At 30.9% G+C, this 18213-nt stretch overlaps 2 protein-coding genes across 3 annotated transcripts; one reads left to right on the top strand and one right to left on the bottom strand.

The window, feature by feature from the left end:
- Positions 1–2435: 2435 nt before the first annotated feature.
- LOC120282693 (transcription factor ILI6-like) lies at positions 2436–3008 on the bottom strand. The gene is made up of 2 exons (XM_039289546.1): positions 2685–3008; positions 2436–2588 (listed from the first exon to the last, which is right to left on the bottom strand). Exons 1-2 carry the CDS (start codon positions 2811–2813, stop codon positions 2436–2438), a joined length of 282 nt encoding a protein of 93 aa, XP_039145480.1. The 5' UTR covers positions 2814–3008.
- Positions 3009–13769: 10761 nt separating this feature from the next.
- LOC120282337 (F-box/kelch-repeat protein SKIP11-like) lies at positions 13770–16435 on the top strand. Of its 2 annotated transcripts, XM_039289134.1 has the most exons (3): positions 13770–13955; positions 14418–15878; positions 15980–16435. In XM_039289134.1, exon 2 carries the CDS (start codon positions 14620–14622, stop codon positions 15868–15870), a length of 1251 nt encoding a protein of 416 aa, XP_039145068.1. In that variant the 5' UTR covers positions 13770–13955; positions 14418–14619; the 3' UTR covers positions 15871–15878; positions 15980–16435. The 2 variants fall into 2 exon arrangements, with proteins under 2 accessions (XP_039145068.1, XP_039145067.1); XM_039289133.1 differs by having other exon boundaries at positions 14418–16435.
- Positions 16436–18213: the final 1778 nt, after the last annotated feature.

Raw genomic sequence — 18213 nt, 5'->3', positions numbered from 1 at the left:
ATCCACGTAGATGGTCCACTATAAGCTTCATTGGAATGCACCAATGATTCTTATAGAACACGAACGGTAAGCTCACCGACGGTGACCACACCTTGCGAAACAAGCAATGTACCATGCATGCAAGGAGAAATAATAAATTATTAATTATTAAAAACAATAATAATAATAATAATAATAATAATAATGTAATAAATAATTATTAATTGAGGGATTAATTGCGGAGTTATTATGTGAGGGATGTGGCAATGAATGTGAAGATATTGTTGCATCCTGCTGCCCTTTTTCTTTTTGTACTTTCTAGTTTTGGATAATTTTGCATTAATGGCATTTTCTAAATTTGCATGGTCACTACCATTCAAGGTCAATGAGTTTTGAATGTTTTCTATTTATCAACTTCTTTCCAAAGCTTAATGTCAACAACTTTGAAAATCGATATTTTATTTTTAGGGTGAAATTTAGGGATGAGTATGTATTTAGATAATATTATCGATCGACAATAAATTTGATGTCTTTTTAGGTGAAATTTTAATATGGGTAAGTATTTGGATGATAGTATCCACAATAAAATTGATGTCTAATCATAAGATGATATATATATATATATATATATTACAAAAGTGGATTAGTCGTAAATCCTGGACCATTGAGTTGGAAGAGAGTCGAATTTTTGGCCTTCTATTTGGGAAAGAAATGAAATTCTACTCTTCTATTGTAGAGGTAGAGAAAAACATAAATTTCTAATAGAATGAAACCAAATATTAAGATGATAGAAAAAAAAAATTATATTAAAAAATATATATAGTAAAATAAAAATAAGTTAAGATTTGATTAAAATACTTTCTAAATAAAGTTATTCATCTATTTCAGATTTGAGGATTTGGTTGGAGATTCGTTTTAGCCTAAAATATTTGATATATGAAACAAAATATTATGGAGAAAATAGTATTAAATTCTATTACATTGTTAAAATATCATGGTTATACTACTTAATTAGATAACTTATAAGTCATAAAGCGATTATACATAAATCATTTATAGGGAAAAAATGATTATGGTAAATAAGCATTGTTAATATAGAATATAATATTTTAGATATTGCACATCAAATATATATCATATTGTAATTAATACCATGGAATTAAATATCTCCAAAGGTGATTATCCATGAATCATTTATGGGAAAAATTGTTAAGGTAAGTAACCATTATTAATAATAGTGATAATAGTTTACAATCTAACAATCACTTATCACGTATGGATTATCCATAAATCATTGCTCTACCTGTAAATGCTAATCCTTTGATTCATTCAAAATTCCTACTCTTAAAATACATGATACAAAATTATGAAAAAAATCACATATTTAAATGAAAAAAATTAATTTAGTAGAAACAAAAATTACAGCAATAGTATTATTTTTTTTCAAAAAATATATAAAAAAAATCATTTAGAAAGTCATAGAAAATGTACCTTATGCGCACGACCGATGACAAAAGGGAATGTGATTTTACTTTCTAATTTAACTTTGATCCATTAATATATAAATATACAAGAGAATTTTCTTCGGATTAACTTTCTTTCTTTCTTTCTTTGGTTGTACTTATATAGAGAAAAGAAGAGAAGGGAATGAGTTGTGGTTATTGGGCTTCTTGGTGTCATTTGCCCAAGTGGCAACTCCATAATCACTAATTAATGAAAGATTATGACAACCCTACACTATTCCAAGGCTTTAATTAGATTTATTAAAAATAGAAATGATCCAGTACAAAGAGAATTAGTAAGAAAAAATAAGTTGGATTTCATTAAATTTAGAAAGGTGACAATTCAGAAAACAAAATAAAACTCATTTTTCAATTTTTACATATCCCATCTTTTGTGGGAATTTTTTTTTTTCATGTTTTTTGTTATTTTTATTTTTTAATAAGTTATTTAAAAAAAAGAAAAAAGAAGAAAGTATAAGGTGTGAGTGATAAAAGATGATTAAAATGATTAAAATAGAATGTTATTGCCTTGAAATAAGATATGGATCAAAAGACTTCCTTGATGCTTCAGTACCCCACTAAAATGCATCAAAAGAACACAACACACCCTCTGTTGCAATTAATCACAAATTTCAAAGTCCACTTGAGACTATTAAAAAAACACACAAGTATGATACACATCCATTGATCCATTCGATAACACACGGTCAACAAAACCATTTAATATATCATGAAAGCTCCAAGATCAAAGCCAACATATGATCTTAATTGTAAATGTAGTTGGCCAAAACTTCTTTCTCTCTCTTTCTCTCTAAGCAAAAGTTAATAAAGCTCTCATTAACACAAAAACAAGATGAAATCAACATGAGTTCAAGTAGTACACTAGCAAAAGAAACATGGAATTAACTCAAGTTTGAAGTAGATCATATATATATATATAGAAATATTTTATTGTCACATGAGCAAGCTCCTGATAATGGCTGCTTGAGCACTGCTCATATCAGTAGTGGAGAGAAGCTCAGAAAGTCTCTCACTCAAGTCATCAACTTCACGGTGCAAGCTTCTTATATAGTTGCAAGTCTCCTGCAAAACCCTAGCTGCAGAAACCTGCAAACATTAATGGTGATCATCAATGGCTGAGCTAGCTTATATATAGGAGATTAAAAAAAAGTTATAAAAAGAAATGGAAACAAATAAACAAACCCTATCTCCACTTCTAATGTGAGCTTCAGGGAGAAGAGCTTGCAACTTTGAAACAAGATCATTGATCTGGTCATCAGTGATCCTTGAAGACCCTGTCTGCTGCCTTGAACGTGTCCTTCTGCTTGACATGATCTCTTCTCAACTCTTATCTAATGGAGCTAACTACCACTCTATATCTAAGAAGCAATGTATTATATATATAGAGATAGATAGATAGATAGATAGATTGATATATGTCTAAGAAGAGACAAGTTTTTTAAGGGACTAGAGAGTAGAGAGAAGTGGTATGTCAAAGAGTAGAGAAGCAATGAAGAACACACAGAACTGCTGTTGAGAAGGAAGACAAGTGCATGGGATGAAGTGATGGGCTGGCTAGTGATGTATTTAAATAGCTCTCGGAGAAAAAAGAGAAAGAGAGAGTATCAAATGAAGGATTTGCCATGCCGGCATGAAAGGCTTGTCTTAAAGTTTATTTGAATGTTTTGAAAGGTGGTGGGGTAGTACAAAGAGGTGGGTCTTTTTGTGTCAGTCTTGCCACGCAGCCCATGTTAGCCTTGTTTCCTAGTTTATAAGTTTATTTGCATGCATGGTTAATTTCCTCTATACTTAACCAATTGTATTTACTTGATCTCTATAAATTAAATATATATATATATATATCATAAGACATATATATTTCTTATTAACAATAATGAACCCCCCACATGAAAAGCCAATCATAGGACAGAAATGATCAACTGTTCAGGCGATTAATAAGAAGCAAAGAGAATCATTACTGCAGCTTAATTATATAAGTACGTATGTATATATATTTATATGTTAATCATATGATATAAAAAAAGATTAATGGTAGTAGTGAAGCTCATGAGCAAGGAAGGAAAGTATTATGAGTTAACTTGGAGTTTTAGCAGTGCAGCAGCGTGCATCATGCACGGCGCACATGATATTGATCACGATGACAGCAGGGACTGAGGAGTTCTCCTGTTTTATTAATCATTGAGTCCAGTGGCCTCTGTAATGAAAATGCTTAGAAAATGAGATCTAGAGTTCAGGCGAGATCCAATGACCTCTCTCTATTTGCTTCTTCTTTCTTTAAATATGTATGTATAAATATATATATATATATATATATAATATGTGTGTGTTTGCTTGGTGCAAAGAATCCTAAGCATGCATGGATTTAAAAATTGATTTCTCTATAATATCTTCTCTTTCAATTAGATCTCTCAATCAAAAAGAGAAGTTTGAGAGAGTTTAATGAGTGAGTGAGAGTTTTTGATGATGATAATCATGGAATGCAATTAGATATATTAATTAAGATTAATGGGAAGTGTGGGGTATGAGATGACAAAGAGGAAAAAGTTGTCATCCTTAATTAGTTATCTCATGAGACATGATTTGAGCTAACATGCACAGGTTTGACCATTGACTTCCACATGTTCTTTTTGCTATCATAAAATTATTAGCTAATAATTTCGAGCAAATATATATATATATATATATAGAAACTAACTAAAAGGCCTTATGTAGGTTTGAATTTAAGTAATTAATGCTGCAAATCATTCTAAAAGAAGGGGATGGTTGCGATCATTACTTCCTATTTGATTGTTCTTGTTGTTTATGTGTTATCCTGTCTTTCTCGCTGCTTATATATATATATATATATATATTAAATTTGGTTTTTTTTTTCTTTTTAAACAAGGTTGATTGTTGTTCATTTACCTTTCAGTAAAAAAAATAAAATAAAATTACAATAGCTGCATGATTTAATAAGAAATTCTGTTGTAATTCAGGTTACGGCTTCTTTTCTAGTTTCTTTAGATATTATAATTAATATAAATAGAGATATATAAAGTATAGCATGCAAACTTATATGTCTAATAAATTTTTGTTAATTAATGTAAAAAATATTTTAAATATATCTCAATCATATCAAGTTGTTGTATAGATTCATACTCTTATAAATTATATATATGATTGAGGTTTCAACAAATGGAATGTGATTCTCAGATATGATTGATTTGAGATTTTTTTTTAAATATCTTCAAAGTCAATTTATACTCTAACATCGTAGCAAGGCGCTATTACGGCAATTGTTACTAACTCATATTTCCTTACGTGTTCCAGGGTCTCGTCTTATTATGTTGGTTTCTTATTCGTATATCCATTTTATTGTATCTATTTTCTTTTTCGGTTGTTGTTTGTCAATTTTTACTTTTAGTGGACTGCTTTTGTAGTGTATGTGCCTATTTTGTTCTTCCATGTTATTATATGTTTTTATATATTTTTTTTTATGAATGTTATTTATTCAATTAAAAAAAACTTGTAATAAATTTTTTAACTTTATTGTTAATTTGAATAGTTATAGACAACCTATCATTCAACAAATTAAATAAAATATTTCTTCAAACTAAAAGTTCTTTGATTCTTAACTTCTGCCTATCTTCTATTATAATGGTTATATATCTACAACCGAAAGTCAGGAAGTTGAGAAGTAGCATACAAATTGGTATAGATGAGCATTTGTTGTTATTTTATTGATTAAAAAGGAGGATCTCATGCCTTTGTTTTCATCCATTGAATTAAATTATATCCAAAAAAAATTTGATACTTTCTACCATATTTGAAAGCTGATAACCCATGTTATTTTTCTTGTAATGAATATTATTATCACGGCTTGAGTCTATCCCCTATATATATATATATATGTTTAGAAACATATTAATTAATGTTTAGGAAAAATTAACTTGATTAAAGTTACTAACATATATAATTTACCGTCTAATATATATGTACAAAATAATATCCTAATATGTGATATATATATATATATATATAATTTCACACACACACACACACATATATATATATAGCATGCAAACCATATATGCATCACACTAATTGGATTGATATTTTATTATTTTAGTCGTTTTGTAGAATCTATGATTTAAATGGAAAAAGAATTTGTTTCAAACCAAATATTAATGTTGCTAATTATCCAACTTATATTTTCATGGTGCTATATCAGCCAACAAGGCTTGAAACTAGGAACATACAATTTGGCAAAGATGATTCTCTCCTCCACTAAATAAAGGATTGGTGCTACCTAAATGATAAGAGAGGGCCGAGGTAGGGTAAGGATGAGGATGAATCCGGCACCACTATATAATCACAATCTACATATTATTGAGAGATTATATTGTTTCTTTTTTGTTTTTCATGCTTATGTATTTTTTGTTTTCACATATATAAAATGATATCCATATATATCATGAGATCACTATCTTCTTTATTTTTCACATGTATCTACTGTTTTCATATAAATATATTTATATTGTTGAGGTTGCCATCTCTTTGTTTTTTTGCATGAAATTTTGTTTTCATTCATCTAAATATCTCCTATTCAATGGTTGTTTTTGGATTTTTTTTTTTTAATATTATCTTTTGTTAAAATCATGTGGTGGGGGTTTATAGTCTTGTTAAACATATATACTAAGATATTACAGTCACCTTATGAGATATAAAATAACGACGTACAAAATAATTAATTAATAAGTTAATATGTGACGAATAAAGAAAAAAATAAAGCAATTTGATTAAGAACACACAGAATAGATCTCACATGCTTATCACATAATCCCACATTGCGCCATCATTGTTTTTAGCATTTAAGGTACAATATAGTTCATAGTTTATGCAGTATTTGCTTTCTATATTGGGTGTGTGTCTTAGGAGTCTTTGAAAGGTCACAGAGCCATCAAGAAAAGAACCTTTTATATTAGAGAAGAGTTTAAAAGAGTTTAAAAGGGATTAGGTGATTGATTATTAAGATCTTCTAATTAAGTTGGAAACATTAGTTTAATCTTCACATCATTATAAGAAAAGGTAAACAATTGGAAGTTAAGTTATGTGGAGAAAGTGTGGCAGGATTAAGGATTAGTTTGTACTACTTTTGAGCTAGTTAATTAATTAAGGCCTTTGGAAGGGCACACCAACTTGCACGTGTAGGAATCAAAGCCTTTAATTTCCCTTCTTTCCACGCATTAAGGACAATAAACTAGTGTTCAAAGTAACATCACAGTTGAAGTCCTTGATTCCCTCCCTCTTACTATTCTTGTTACAATTACTATTATTTAATTATGTGTACTCCTCAAAGTTTATTTAGATGATTTGATTTTCTAAGAGTTGTATAATATTTTTAAACGTTAGATCATTAGATTAATATATTATTTTATTAGTGTTAAAGGAAAAAACTAACTACGGTTGTTTTTGTGCTTCACCTCCGGTGAGAGCTTCTATACTATTTGTTCGTACTGTTTTAGTTTATAATGTTTTTTTTTTCAATAAATCTATGGTTTATTCATTTTTATAAAACACTAACTACATGTTTTCAAGCAATATACCGATCGAAGATATTTTTAAATGTTATATTCATAAAGAAATGAAATTGAGCAATCAAAGTATAGTATGTAATATAATATAATGAAAATTATGAAATAAATATATACAATAATAAATCATCCTTAATTCATGCAGTGATGGTTTCTATTATATGCATCTTTGAGTCATTAAGCAAAGTTCAATTTTCTAAATATCCTTGTTGTGAACAATTTTGCACTAAATTCACTTATACCTTGCCCATATTTGAAACATAATGTTGTCTTATTGACAATATACTTATAGTGAATAATTTGAACATAGATTTTTATATGTCAAAGATTTGAATATGTCGTTAATACACATTTATCTTTACCAATGATGCTGAGTCATTAACTAATTTGAAACAAGCAAATATTTTTATAATATATATATATATATATATATATAATCATTCATATTCTCGAGAGAAAAAGAAAAAAAAAGAAAAAAAAGTTATGGAAATAATTAATATACCAATAAGTAAATATTAATTAATATTTAACATGTTTTCAAGCTCTAATAATTATAAATTGAACCCAATGGGCCAAAACCCCACAAGGAATATAGATAAAGGTAACATAAGTGTTTAATTATAACTATTGCCTTCAAAGAAAATCAAGGAATGAAGATTAGTCTAACTTAAGTTGTTATTATTAATTATTAATTATTATTACAATTATTATTATAGTCTATGAGAATGATTAATCCTGCCTTATCAGGGAATTAGAGAGCAATTAGAACAAAAGGACTCGCATACAAACAAAAAATTAAAGTTGTCATTCCATGCAAGTAGACACGAGCCTCTTTTTGAAACTCAATATTCTTCATTTGATGTTACAATTCATGATGAAAGATACATGAAGTTGATTTGGGAATTGGGACTAGTAAGTAGGAATCCAATCCCTTTTGTCACATATACATGATCACTATATATATATAATATAAATATATACAAACTTGATGTGCTTCATAGTTACGTAATCTCCCAAATGAGGTTGATCTCTGTAAGACTCTCATTTGCCTTTAGTCTGTCTAGAAGGATTCCCCATCTTTCATCATTGTGTCTCTCGTAATTAAGTGAAGTGTTCTCATTAAGGAATTAATGACAAAGCAAGGGCAGTGAAATCAGTTTAATTAATTAACTTAATAATATCTTATTCCAATTAACATGTTTTCTTTTCTAATTAAGCAATACTTTGTTTTCGGTGGTGTGTTAACTTAATTTTAGAATGTGAGCTAACTTAATTTTTCTTTTTTAATCAGCATCTAGTGTATGTTGTTACAAGTGTTAATTTGATTGTGATGAAAGGCATATGTTTCTTCATTAATTGCTTAATTGTTAATGGCTTTAATTAAATAAAATTTTGTTATGATTAATGAAAAATTAAACGAGAGATATCCAAAAACGAAGGAAAATTTTAGCCGTCTCACATGACCTTGCACTCAACCGTGGTTTATATAATAAATTAATCCTAATGATTAATTTGTATTTTAATCAAGTTTTGATGTTGTGCCTCAAAATTAAGGGTAAAAATATTGTAAATAATCGAAGGTTTCTAGTCCAACAAGATTGGTCCAACTGCACACTATGAAAGATGTGATATGGAACTTTCAATTATCTCTAATTTCCATTGACGCATGTGGTGGTGATGAGTTCTCAATGTGAATACTGGTTTCCAACCCAAAATCTCTGGTACACATACTAATAATTAATTTTTAAGAATGCTTATCATATTTGTATATATATATATATATATAATACAAATACCAGTGCAAAACAAAATTTTCAAATCAAAATCCACCCGTGATCTCTATAAAAACAATTCCATCCTATCCCAAACCCATAATGCTCATTTCAAACCAATTAAATATCTTAAATTGACATTAATCTTTTTTTATCAATTAATTAAAAATTAAAAGCCAAAAAATAGGAAAATTTAAGCATGTTCAGAAATTAAACTAGAAGAAATATTTGTTTTTTTATCTTTGGAAAAAATAAGTTTAAAAAATAAAAAAAATGTTTAAATTATTATAACAAACTAATATATTAGAAATTTTCAAATAATAATTGTAATTAAGTTAATATTCTAATTATATGTATGTGTATGTATATGTCTGTATAGGTTTGGCTATTCAAAAATCAAATTCCAAATACGTTTCATGTCTATTGGGTTTTTTTTAAATGGATCCTATTAAAGTTTAGGTAAACTAGGTATCCATCAAACTCCTTTAGATTATCATCCTAGACTCAGTTCCACTCTAGTCATAAATAATGCATCATCATCGAATTTATATCATTAGTTATTATAAAATAATTTTTTAGGAGTTTAACTTAAAAAATAATAAAAAGTATACAAGATAAGTTAAAAGGGGTTATGGCCGATTTTGTTGATTTTATTGCCTTGCCTTTTTTGCTTTCTTTTATTGTCAATCAATCAATCAATCATTTACAATGTCAAACAGTTCTATTAATCATGAAATTAGCTGAGCAAAACATATTCCTTAATGTGAACATATTTTTGAAATTTGAACCAAAACACCAATAAATTAATAGTTGCATTTTTTCTATTATTTATTATCAAATTACAATCTACTATATATTTATTTTTTAAAAAACAATACTAAATTTTAAACAAGAAGAATTATTGATATATTAGTCCTAATTAATCTTTGCCGACTAAGAATAAATGATGAGCACTCAAGTTTGCCTCTCCATCTTTTTCTCTTTCAAGAATTATTCAAACATGCATTTTTCTCATGGCCAAATTACCACAAATAAAAAGGCCAACTCTTTGCAAACACAAATCTAAGAGGCATATATTTGACCATACAACCAAATGCTAGCTATCAATTCCCATCTAATTTGAAAATAAGGATTAGATCAAAAGCTAGCATACATTGAATGAATATGAGGACCACTTACACTTGTATATTTCATTGTCACTTTGGAAAATCAATAACATGGGTTGCTAAACTTGGTACTGCCATTTCAAAATGAAAAGTATGACAATAAGATGAGATGGAGAATTGTGATGTTTGGTGTGCCATCACCTTCAAGTTCTGTCATTCTTGATGAGATTATGCTACCGAGTTTAGATAATGATTTTCCTCGTCATTTATTGTATGAAAATGGCAATATTTTGAGGCTTTTGCATTAACCAAATTAAACAAGAAGTAGAATAAAATGTTTATTTCTATTAATAATAGAGTTCTTATAATTAGCAAGTGATTAATTTAGGAATATTGACACATAGAATAAGATTCACTTGGGTATGTTCATGCAAATAATTCTTATAGAATATATACTTGTTATCTTTAAAGAATTAGATCCTCAACCATGAACCAAGAGTTAACTTGTCAATATGAATCTTCAAACATACATAGCTAGTTAATTAGATATGATGAAAAAAAAAGCGAAAAATAATATGAACTTAGAACTAGTATGTATGTATGTTCATATACAAATACATAAAAAAAGACTATCATTTGATCATGAACAAGAACAACAAACATATGCTCATTATCTCTAAAGAATTAGATTCTCAACAATGAACCAAGAATTATAAGTTGTCAACTCGAATCTTTAAACAATGAAAAAATAAGTGGAAAATAATGTGAACTTAGGATTAGTATATAAAAAAATAGATACGGAAAAGAGGCAGTACACAATACAATTAAAAAAACAAGACTATCATTTGATGAAGAAGAAGAACAATTGAACATGTACTTCATGAAGTGATTGGTGGACCAAATCAAATTAAGGGACCAAGATATATGCATCAATCACTTCTCCTTCCTCATGCCATATGATACATGGAGCTATCCCATGTCAATTCAGAACATATCTTTTGGCACAGTGAAAAGAGAGGTCTCATCATCTTTTGTTTTATCTGGCAAGCTAATTAATTAATGAATTAATTAACTAATTAATGAATATAGTCTAGCTAGGGACACTGCACCTAATGATGATTAATTTCCAAGATAGAGATGACACCTAATAATAAAGAATGTTCATATTGCCACCATTCGGAAAGGAAGACTTCAAACTTCAAAGTTCAAACTGTTAAGAAAAGTCTAAAAAGAAAAGCATTTTGGCCATGTGGAAAACACTACATGGCCACATATGAGAGATATATGATGCATGGTGCTTTCTTCTTGTAAACTCTGTTCCTTTTGGTGTCTTTCTTTGACAATATCTCTTTGGCTGTCATTGTTCTAAAGTGAATAAAAACCAATTACAAGGTTTTGTGTTGCTTCTAGATGACCATGATCCTTCTTCTTTTTCATCCTTGCCTACTGTTTTTGTTGCCATGCAACTTATAAGCTTTACCATTTGTTTATTTCAGGGATCATCATGGAACAAGAGTTTAATTGCCTCTAATCTTCAACTCTTTTTTGAAAGATGGTCCTTTTTATTTTTTTAAAGGGTTGATATAGAGAGTAATTAAGTGCTTTAATTTGTCATCCAAGTTTTCTTTTGGCTAAAGAATGAGATATTATGGTAGAAAATTTAAACATTTATCAAGTTAAAATATAACATAACATAGAAAATGATCCAAAGTAAGCCTTCTTATGATTTTTATTTATTTACGAAAGGAAGGTTTGAAACGCATCGAACACAGTAGTGTTAAAACAAATCTTTAGCCGTGAGAGTGAATTTTCAATTCAATTCACATTTGTTTGGTGAATGCACACGAGATAAACGATTAATTTTTTATGGTACACAAACGTGTTTGACACGTGATTTATCTACTTTATTAAAAAATAAAATAAAATAAAATATATCAGAGAAATAAAATTGAAAAGAAAAGTTATAATTATCAATCTATCATTTTCTATATCTAGTGTCATGTACTGCACAAAAACCAGGTCTTTGGTCAATGAAACCTTGTGCTTGATTATGGTTTTGGCATCTTCCACATTGTCTTAATTACTTGAGGTTTAAAATTAAAAAGCAAAAAAATGTCATAAACTTGTTCTCATCCAAAATAGATTCAAATAGAATAAAATATTTCAGACTAATAAAATTGAGACAAGATGTCATAATCATTTTCATTTCTCTTCTTATATGGCGCACAAAAAAAATAGGTCTTTGATGAATAATATGCATCTTTGATTATTATTTTGGTCACTTCTTCTTTGTAATTAAGAATTTTAAATTAAATAAATATTTTTCATCTATGCCATAAAAATATTCTCATCTCAAGCATCTTAATATATAACATAATTCAAAATCTAAAAAAAAATTATATGCTTTTGCCCTAGCTAATATATCTTTATGATATTAAAAATAAGAAAGAATCCTTTAATAGATACAAAAGTAATTTATCTGCTAAATTCGTTTTACCACAATAAAATTGCATGTGCTAAAGATGTTTAATATGCATTTATTAAAAATTGACCATTTCTCATTCCAAGCCAAAAAATATTCTTTGTGTGAAATATCACTTGCTTTTTTTTTTTTCTTCAGAACATCTTAGGTTTACACATCTAACTACCACCACCATCCCAATCATATATATATTTATATATATATAAAATTTAACGCCATTCTATATTTATATTTTTTAAAACATGCTCATACAAATAATTAATATTTTAATCCATTTCTACACCCATATTACATGGGCTAACATTCAAACGCTTTTTCTTGATAATGTCATAAATACCTTACACAAAAGGCTTTGTGCCAATAGATCAAAATTATTACCAATATGCACATATTTAAAAAATAATAATAAAAAAATAATTATATATTATACCTACATAAAAAAAACCATATTAGATGTGTACCACTTCGTTAAAAAAAATAATGTAAAAATATAAAATATCGAAACCGTCCCATTCTTTTCTTTTCTCATAAAAATAAAATTTTGTTAAAAAAAACTTAAATTTTATTCTATTTTTTTAATATTGAAAAAAGAAAATCTTAATCATTTGGTTTCACCTTCTTGATTCCCGTTTCCCGATTGTGAAACGGGAATGAGAACGCGGCGCGCCACCGAGTAAAACGGCCAAGAAGTTCCATCGCCGCCGTCCTTTTAGTGGAGCCCGCTCAATCCAACAGTCCGGATTGTACCCAATCCGGACCGCCCAATCATAACGGCCCCATCAGAACCGTCCATTTCAGGCCGAAGATCTCGACGTCCCACCAACTAGTCCAATCATTTGCCGGCCCGGCCCGAACTCATCATCATGGGCTTGGCCCACCAAAACAACAGATCCCGAGGCGTACATCAAAATACCGGCCCACCGATGTGCTGTCACGAAGCTGGATGTGGGCCCCTCTCACAAGAGAAATTAAAAATTATATTTACTTAAATACATCCTTAATTAAAATAATAAGCTAGAGCAGTGGTTTAGTTGTCATTTTAATAATAATTCCCACAAAAAGTGACTCTTTTTTTTTAAAAAAAAAAAAAACCTTTTTCTCTCACATTATTATTTTTTAATTTGATCATATAACTAACCCAATGGGTCTTCTCCAATCATAAAATATTAAAATATGAGTTTTTAGAATGAGAAAAATGGGAGGAGCCGAGTTTAAAAAACAAAAATATGAATTGGGAAACGATTCCCACGCTGCTAATTTTTGAAGAAAAAATTATTATTATTATTATTATTTTTTTTAAAAAAAAAGTTATTTAAAAAATTGGGATGATAATAAAAAGGGGGAATGGAGAGCTCTCCAAAAGCTCTTCGAAACTGAGAGAGCTTGGCTTGAAGAAGGAGAAGGAGAAGGAGAAGAAGGAGAAGGAGAAGAAGAGTGGATATTTTGGGAAGGAGTGGGGGAAAAACAAAACTTTGGTGGGTCTTTGTTCCCGGTCTGGACCTCTTCTCATAGTGAAAATTGTGAGTTTCCTTCCCTGTCTGCCCCTCGTCCTCCTTGTTCGTTAGCTGGTGGTCTCTTGTTATTAACGGGGAAATTTATTTAGATATAGATATATGTATATATATATATATAATTTTTTTTTTGTTGGTTTTCTGCGTTTATAGGAATTAAATCTGGGTTTTGATCTTTTGTGGGGTTCATTTCTATGGAAATTGGATTAATTTGAGCTGATTTGTGGGGGTTTCTTTTTCTTTTTGGTTTTTTTGTGGTTTGGGAGATGTGTTTTAGGGGAAATGATCTGATTTGGTTGAAAGATTAGAGTTTTATTGGTTTTGATTGGAGATAATTTTGTATCACTTGCAAAGGTTTTGTTTTTATGGGATTTTCATTGATTTTGAGATTGGAGTCCGTGTTTTTGATCCATAAAGATGGCTTCTGGATTTACTTCTGATGAAAAGATCACATTTTTTGGATCCGTGTAGGGTTCGTTCTTTATAAAAACTTCGTCTTTGAGACCCTGGTTTTGTTGGAGGATTGGAAGGGTCTTGCCATTCTCTTGATTTTGGCTGTGAATTGGGGAGGGAGGGAGATTATTTTATTTTAATTTATTTAAAAAAAAATTGATTTTGGAGAGGTTTGAAGGAGTTTTGGGATTGAACTCCATTGATTGGGGTCTTGGAGGCTATGTTTGAGGACCAGTCCTGTGTGATCTCGAGGCCTTTGACGAAATCTTGTGAAAAGGAATCCGGGTGGGTGTATATGACCTACAAACTTCTCGATATATCCAATGGCAAGCAACAGGAGGCATCCAGCAGGCATGATGAACAAGGTGGTGATAGTGCGAAGAAGAGGAGGAAATCCCTAAAGGCATCTGATCAAGGTGGTGACGGGCGGGATTCTGATACAACATCACTCATCCATCCTATTGGATGGGACAATTCAATCAATTGTCTACTTCGTTGTTCTCGATCCGATTATGGTGCCATTGCATCCCTTAACAAGGGTTTCCGATCCCTTATCCGGGGCGGTGAGCTTTATAAGCTACGGAGATTGAATAAGATTGTTGAGCATTGGATTTACTTCTCTTGTAATGTTCTTGAATGGGAAGCTTATGATCCATATCGCGGGCGGTGGATGACCTTGCCAAGGATGCCTCCTAATGAATGCTTCATGTGTTCAGATAAGGAGTCTTTGGCTGTGGGCACTGAGCTGCTTGTGTTTGGGAAGGAGGTGACTTCTCACATAGTGCTCAGGTATAGCATCTTGACAAATTCTTGGTCTGCCGGTGTCAAAATGAATTCACCTAGATGCTTGTTTGGATCGGCAAGTCTCGCGGAGAAAGCAATTCTGGCTGGTGGAACTGATGCGCATGGGACCATATTGGACTCTGCAGAGCTTTACAATTCGGAGACGCAAACTTGGGTGACTCTGCCTAACATGAATAGACCGAGGAAGATGTGCTCTGGAGTTTTTATGGATGAAAAGTTCTATGTCATTGGAGGAATGGCTAGCAATACAGAGGTGTTGACGTGTGGTGAAGAGTATGATTTGGATAAAGGAGTGTGGAAGATCATACCAAATATGTCCTCCGGGCTCAATGGCGCTAGTGGTGCACCACCACTTGTTGCAGTGGTTAATAATGAGCTCTATGCGGCTACTTATGCAGATATGATGCTGAGAAAGTATGATAAGAAGAATAAATCATGGATTACACTTGGAAGTTTGCCTGAAAGGCCTGTCTCGATGAATGGTTGGGGTCTTGCATTCCGAGCTTGTGGTGAGCAGCTCATAGTTATTGGAGGACCAAGGGCAACAGGCGGAGGGATGATTGAGCTTAATGCGTGGATTCCGAAAGATGGACCACCTGAATGGAATATGATTGCTAGCAAGCATTGTGGAAGTTTTGTGTATAATTGCGCTGTTATGGGCTGCTGATTTTTTGGGTAATAATTAATGACACCTTCAGTGTTGTACAGGTTTTGGCCGGAGGTGGATGCACCAGGTTGACTTGCTTAACTCATTCATTATTGATGCTGTTTGACAGGTGGCAACTGGCTTTTCCAAAATTTCAGACTTAACTCGAGATTTAAAAGGAACTCTCTTCGGTATAACTCTCAGGTTTTGGTTTTCCCCCCTTATCTGCTGTGCAATTGGAAGTTCTTTTACATGTTGGCATAAGGATATTTAGACATTCAGGGTCATGCAGTACAGAGATAGGTCAAAAGTTTGATGCTAATAAAGCTTTGCTAGATCATCATACTTGAAGAAATGTTTTTCTTTTTTTCCAGAGTAGTGTTTTATGGTTGAAATTTTTTCACCTTTATTTGGAGGAAAATAAAGGGTGACATGTGTTTCATTTGGTCATAGTGTGTGCCGACATTTATTAGATACCGTCAAGAACTTCTCTGTTTCCTATTCAACTATTTTGTATATCTGCAGAAATAGATTCTTTTTTGCCTGCCTGTGGTTAAATACAGAACATTTGAATGTTGTCTTAAAATCTTTTTGATAGCTGAAAATGGACATGGAAAAATTGCCGAAAGTTTATTCATGCTTCTTCTTGCTTGCTTTCGTTGTCTGTTAATTGTAACTGCTTGCTCAAAATGTTTCCTTTTAGTATATAGAAGACTGAAAAAAAAATCATGTGCCCTCTTGGGACTTCAATATCTTTAGATGTTATAACATTGTTAAACTGTTCTCAAACGGTTTTTTCTTCTCTTGTTCCTGATGGTCGTAGATTTGGAAACACTCCAAATTTCTAATGCATTAAGAATTAATTCACAACATTATCTTGCCCTTTGTCCTCAAAAAGGTTATTGGACCTTTTTGTATGGAAACAATATTATCTTCCGTATGTACAGATGGAAATGTTGTACACCAATTAGTCCCTACTGCATAATCTTGTTTCTATTTCTCCGTACTGTTGGTACTGTACTACCGTCGATCTTTCTTTTCATTTGCAATTATGGTAATATTTCATGTTATCTTTGTGAATTCAAGCCTACCCTCCCCACATGTTCGCTCTCGCAACTTTGGCCTATTGAGCTTCTTGCTAATGTAATGACAGCAATTCATTCCAATCAAATTTGCATGTTTCTGCATTTTCTCACAAATGACTTCCACAGACTAGCATTATGTCAGCTTTTAACTTTAGGAGACAACAGTTCAATCTGATAAATTGAGTCACCCTTAGAGAACATAAACAGAAACAGTCATTTTTCCATATGAATTTGGCTTTATGAATCCATCTTTAACATTGTTTCATCGTGTTGATCATTCCATTGCAGCCCTGGATAATGTAATGTATTTCTCTTAAATGTCAACTATGAGAACAATATGAAATTATTTGATCTGTCCTTTTAATTTCTGGTGCATGATAAGTTGCATAAATGTTCGTCAGTGATCTCACTCACAAATCAGTTCAATCACTAATTCCCCCACCAATTCAAATCTCTTGTGTGAGTTTGATCAACTAATTGTTCTTGATTCAGAATCCTGTGATCATTTCTGCAATTACATATTTTCAATACTCCTGTTATCATTCCAATCAAATTTGCATTTATAAGGTTGTCTTAAATGTGAATTTGAGCCTCTTTACTTCACCAATCAAACTAGGAATAACCAACTCTTTGCTTCTTTTTACACACAGGTTAAATTCTTTACTTATTTTCTTCAGCTTTTTTGGGTGCAGTTATGCTGTTTTCTTAGTATGTTTTGCCGAAATCACATCTTTTACACCTCTTTGATACCATTCATGTATATAACAAACTTGAAAACTTGTCGTATTTCTCCATCATTTCTATAAATTTCATTGCTTGCTTGCTCGAAATTCATTGTCTAGACTGGGCATCGTATTCCCGATGGGCGAGCAGAATTAGATTCTTCTGCTGCTGCTTTATATCTGAATGAACTTCTTTTCTGCATTTTCATTATTCATATGCTTCATGCAAACATAATTCTACAGATTACATCAAATTTAGTATGATTTTGTTCTTAATCAATGATTAGTTAGAGCTCTGTTATATCCTGTTTGTTAACACTGAGATAATCAAAGATTAAAAAGATTCCTGGTACGGTGGTATCATCTGTGGGTTCAGCAATCCGTACACCTGGGTGTGATCCGACGATGAGTGGCTCATTGAGCCACTTCAGGGGAACAAAAAGTCTTATGTGGGCTCTGTTGATTGGCAGCCTTCTGGTGGACCACGCTAACGTACATTTCACTGGTGGAATAGCACACCGCTTCTATATTAAGAGATTCTCAACAATTACATCAGA

Source organism: Dioscorea cayenensis, chromosome 18, assembly GCF_009730915.1.
Source record: "Dioscorea cayenensis subsp. rotundata cultivar TDr96_F1 chromosome 18, TDr96_F1_v2_PseudoChromosome.rev07_lg8_w22 25.fasta, whole genome shotgun sequence".
Classification (NCBI taxonomy): Eukaryota; Viridiplantae; Streptophyta; class Magnoliopsida; order Dioscoreales; family Dioscoreaceae; genus Dioscorea; species Dioscorea cayenensis.
This window is presented reverse-complemented; position numbering and strand designations above follow the sequence as displayed.

Excerpts from the sequence above, each read along its gene's own strand:
- LOC120282693 (XM_039289546.1), bottom strand. The coding sequence starts at position 2,813 with ATGTCAAGCAGAAGGACACGTTCAAGGCAGCAGACAGGGTCTTCAAGG. Across the intron at positions 2,589-2,684 it reads ACATTAGAAGTGGAGATAGG|GTTTCTGCAGCTAGGGTTTT; the intron begins GTTTGTTTATTT and ends TAATGTTTGCAG.
- LOC120282337 (XM_039289134.1), top strand. The coding sequence starts at position 14,620 with ATGTTTGAGGACCAGTCCTGTGTGATCTCGAGGCCTTTGACGAAATCT.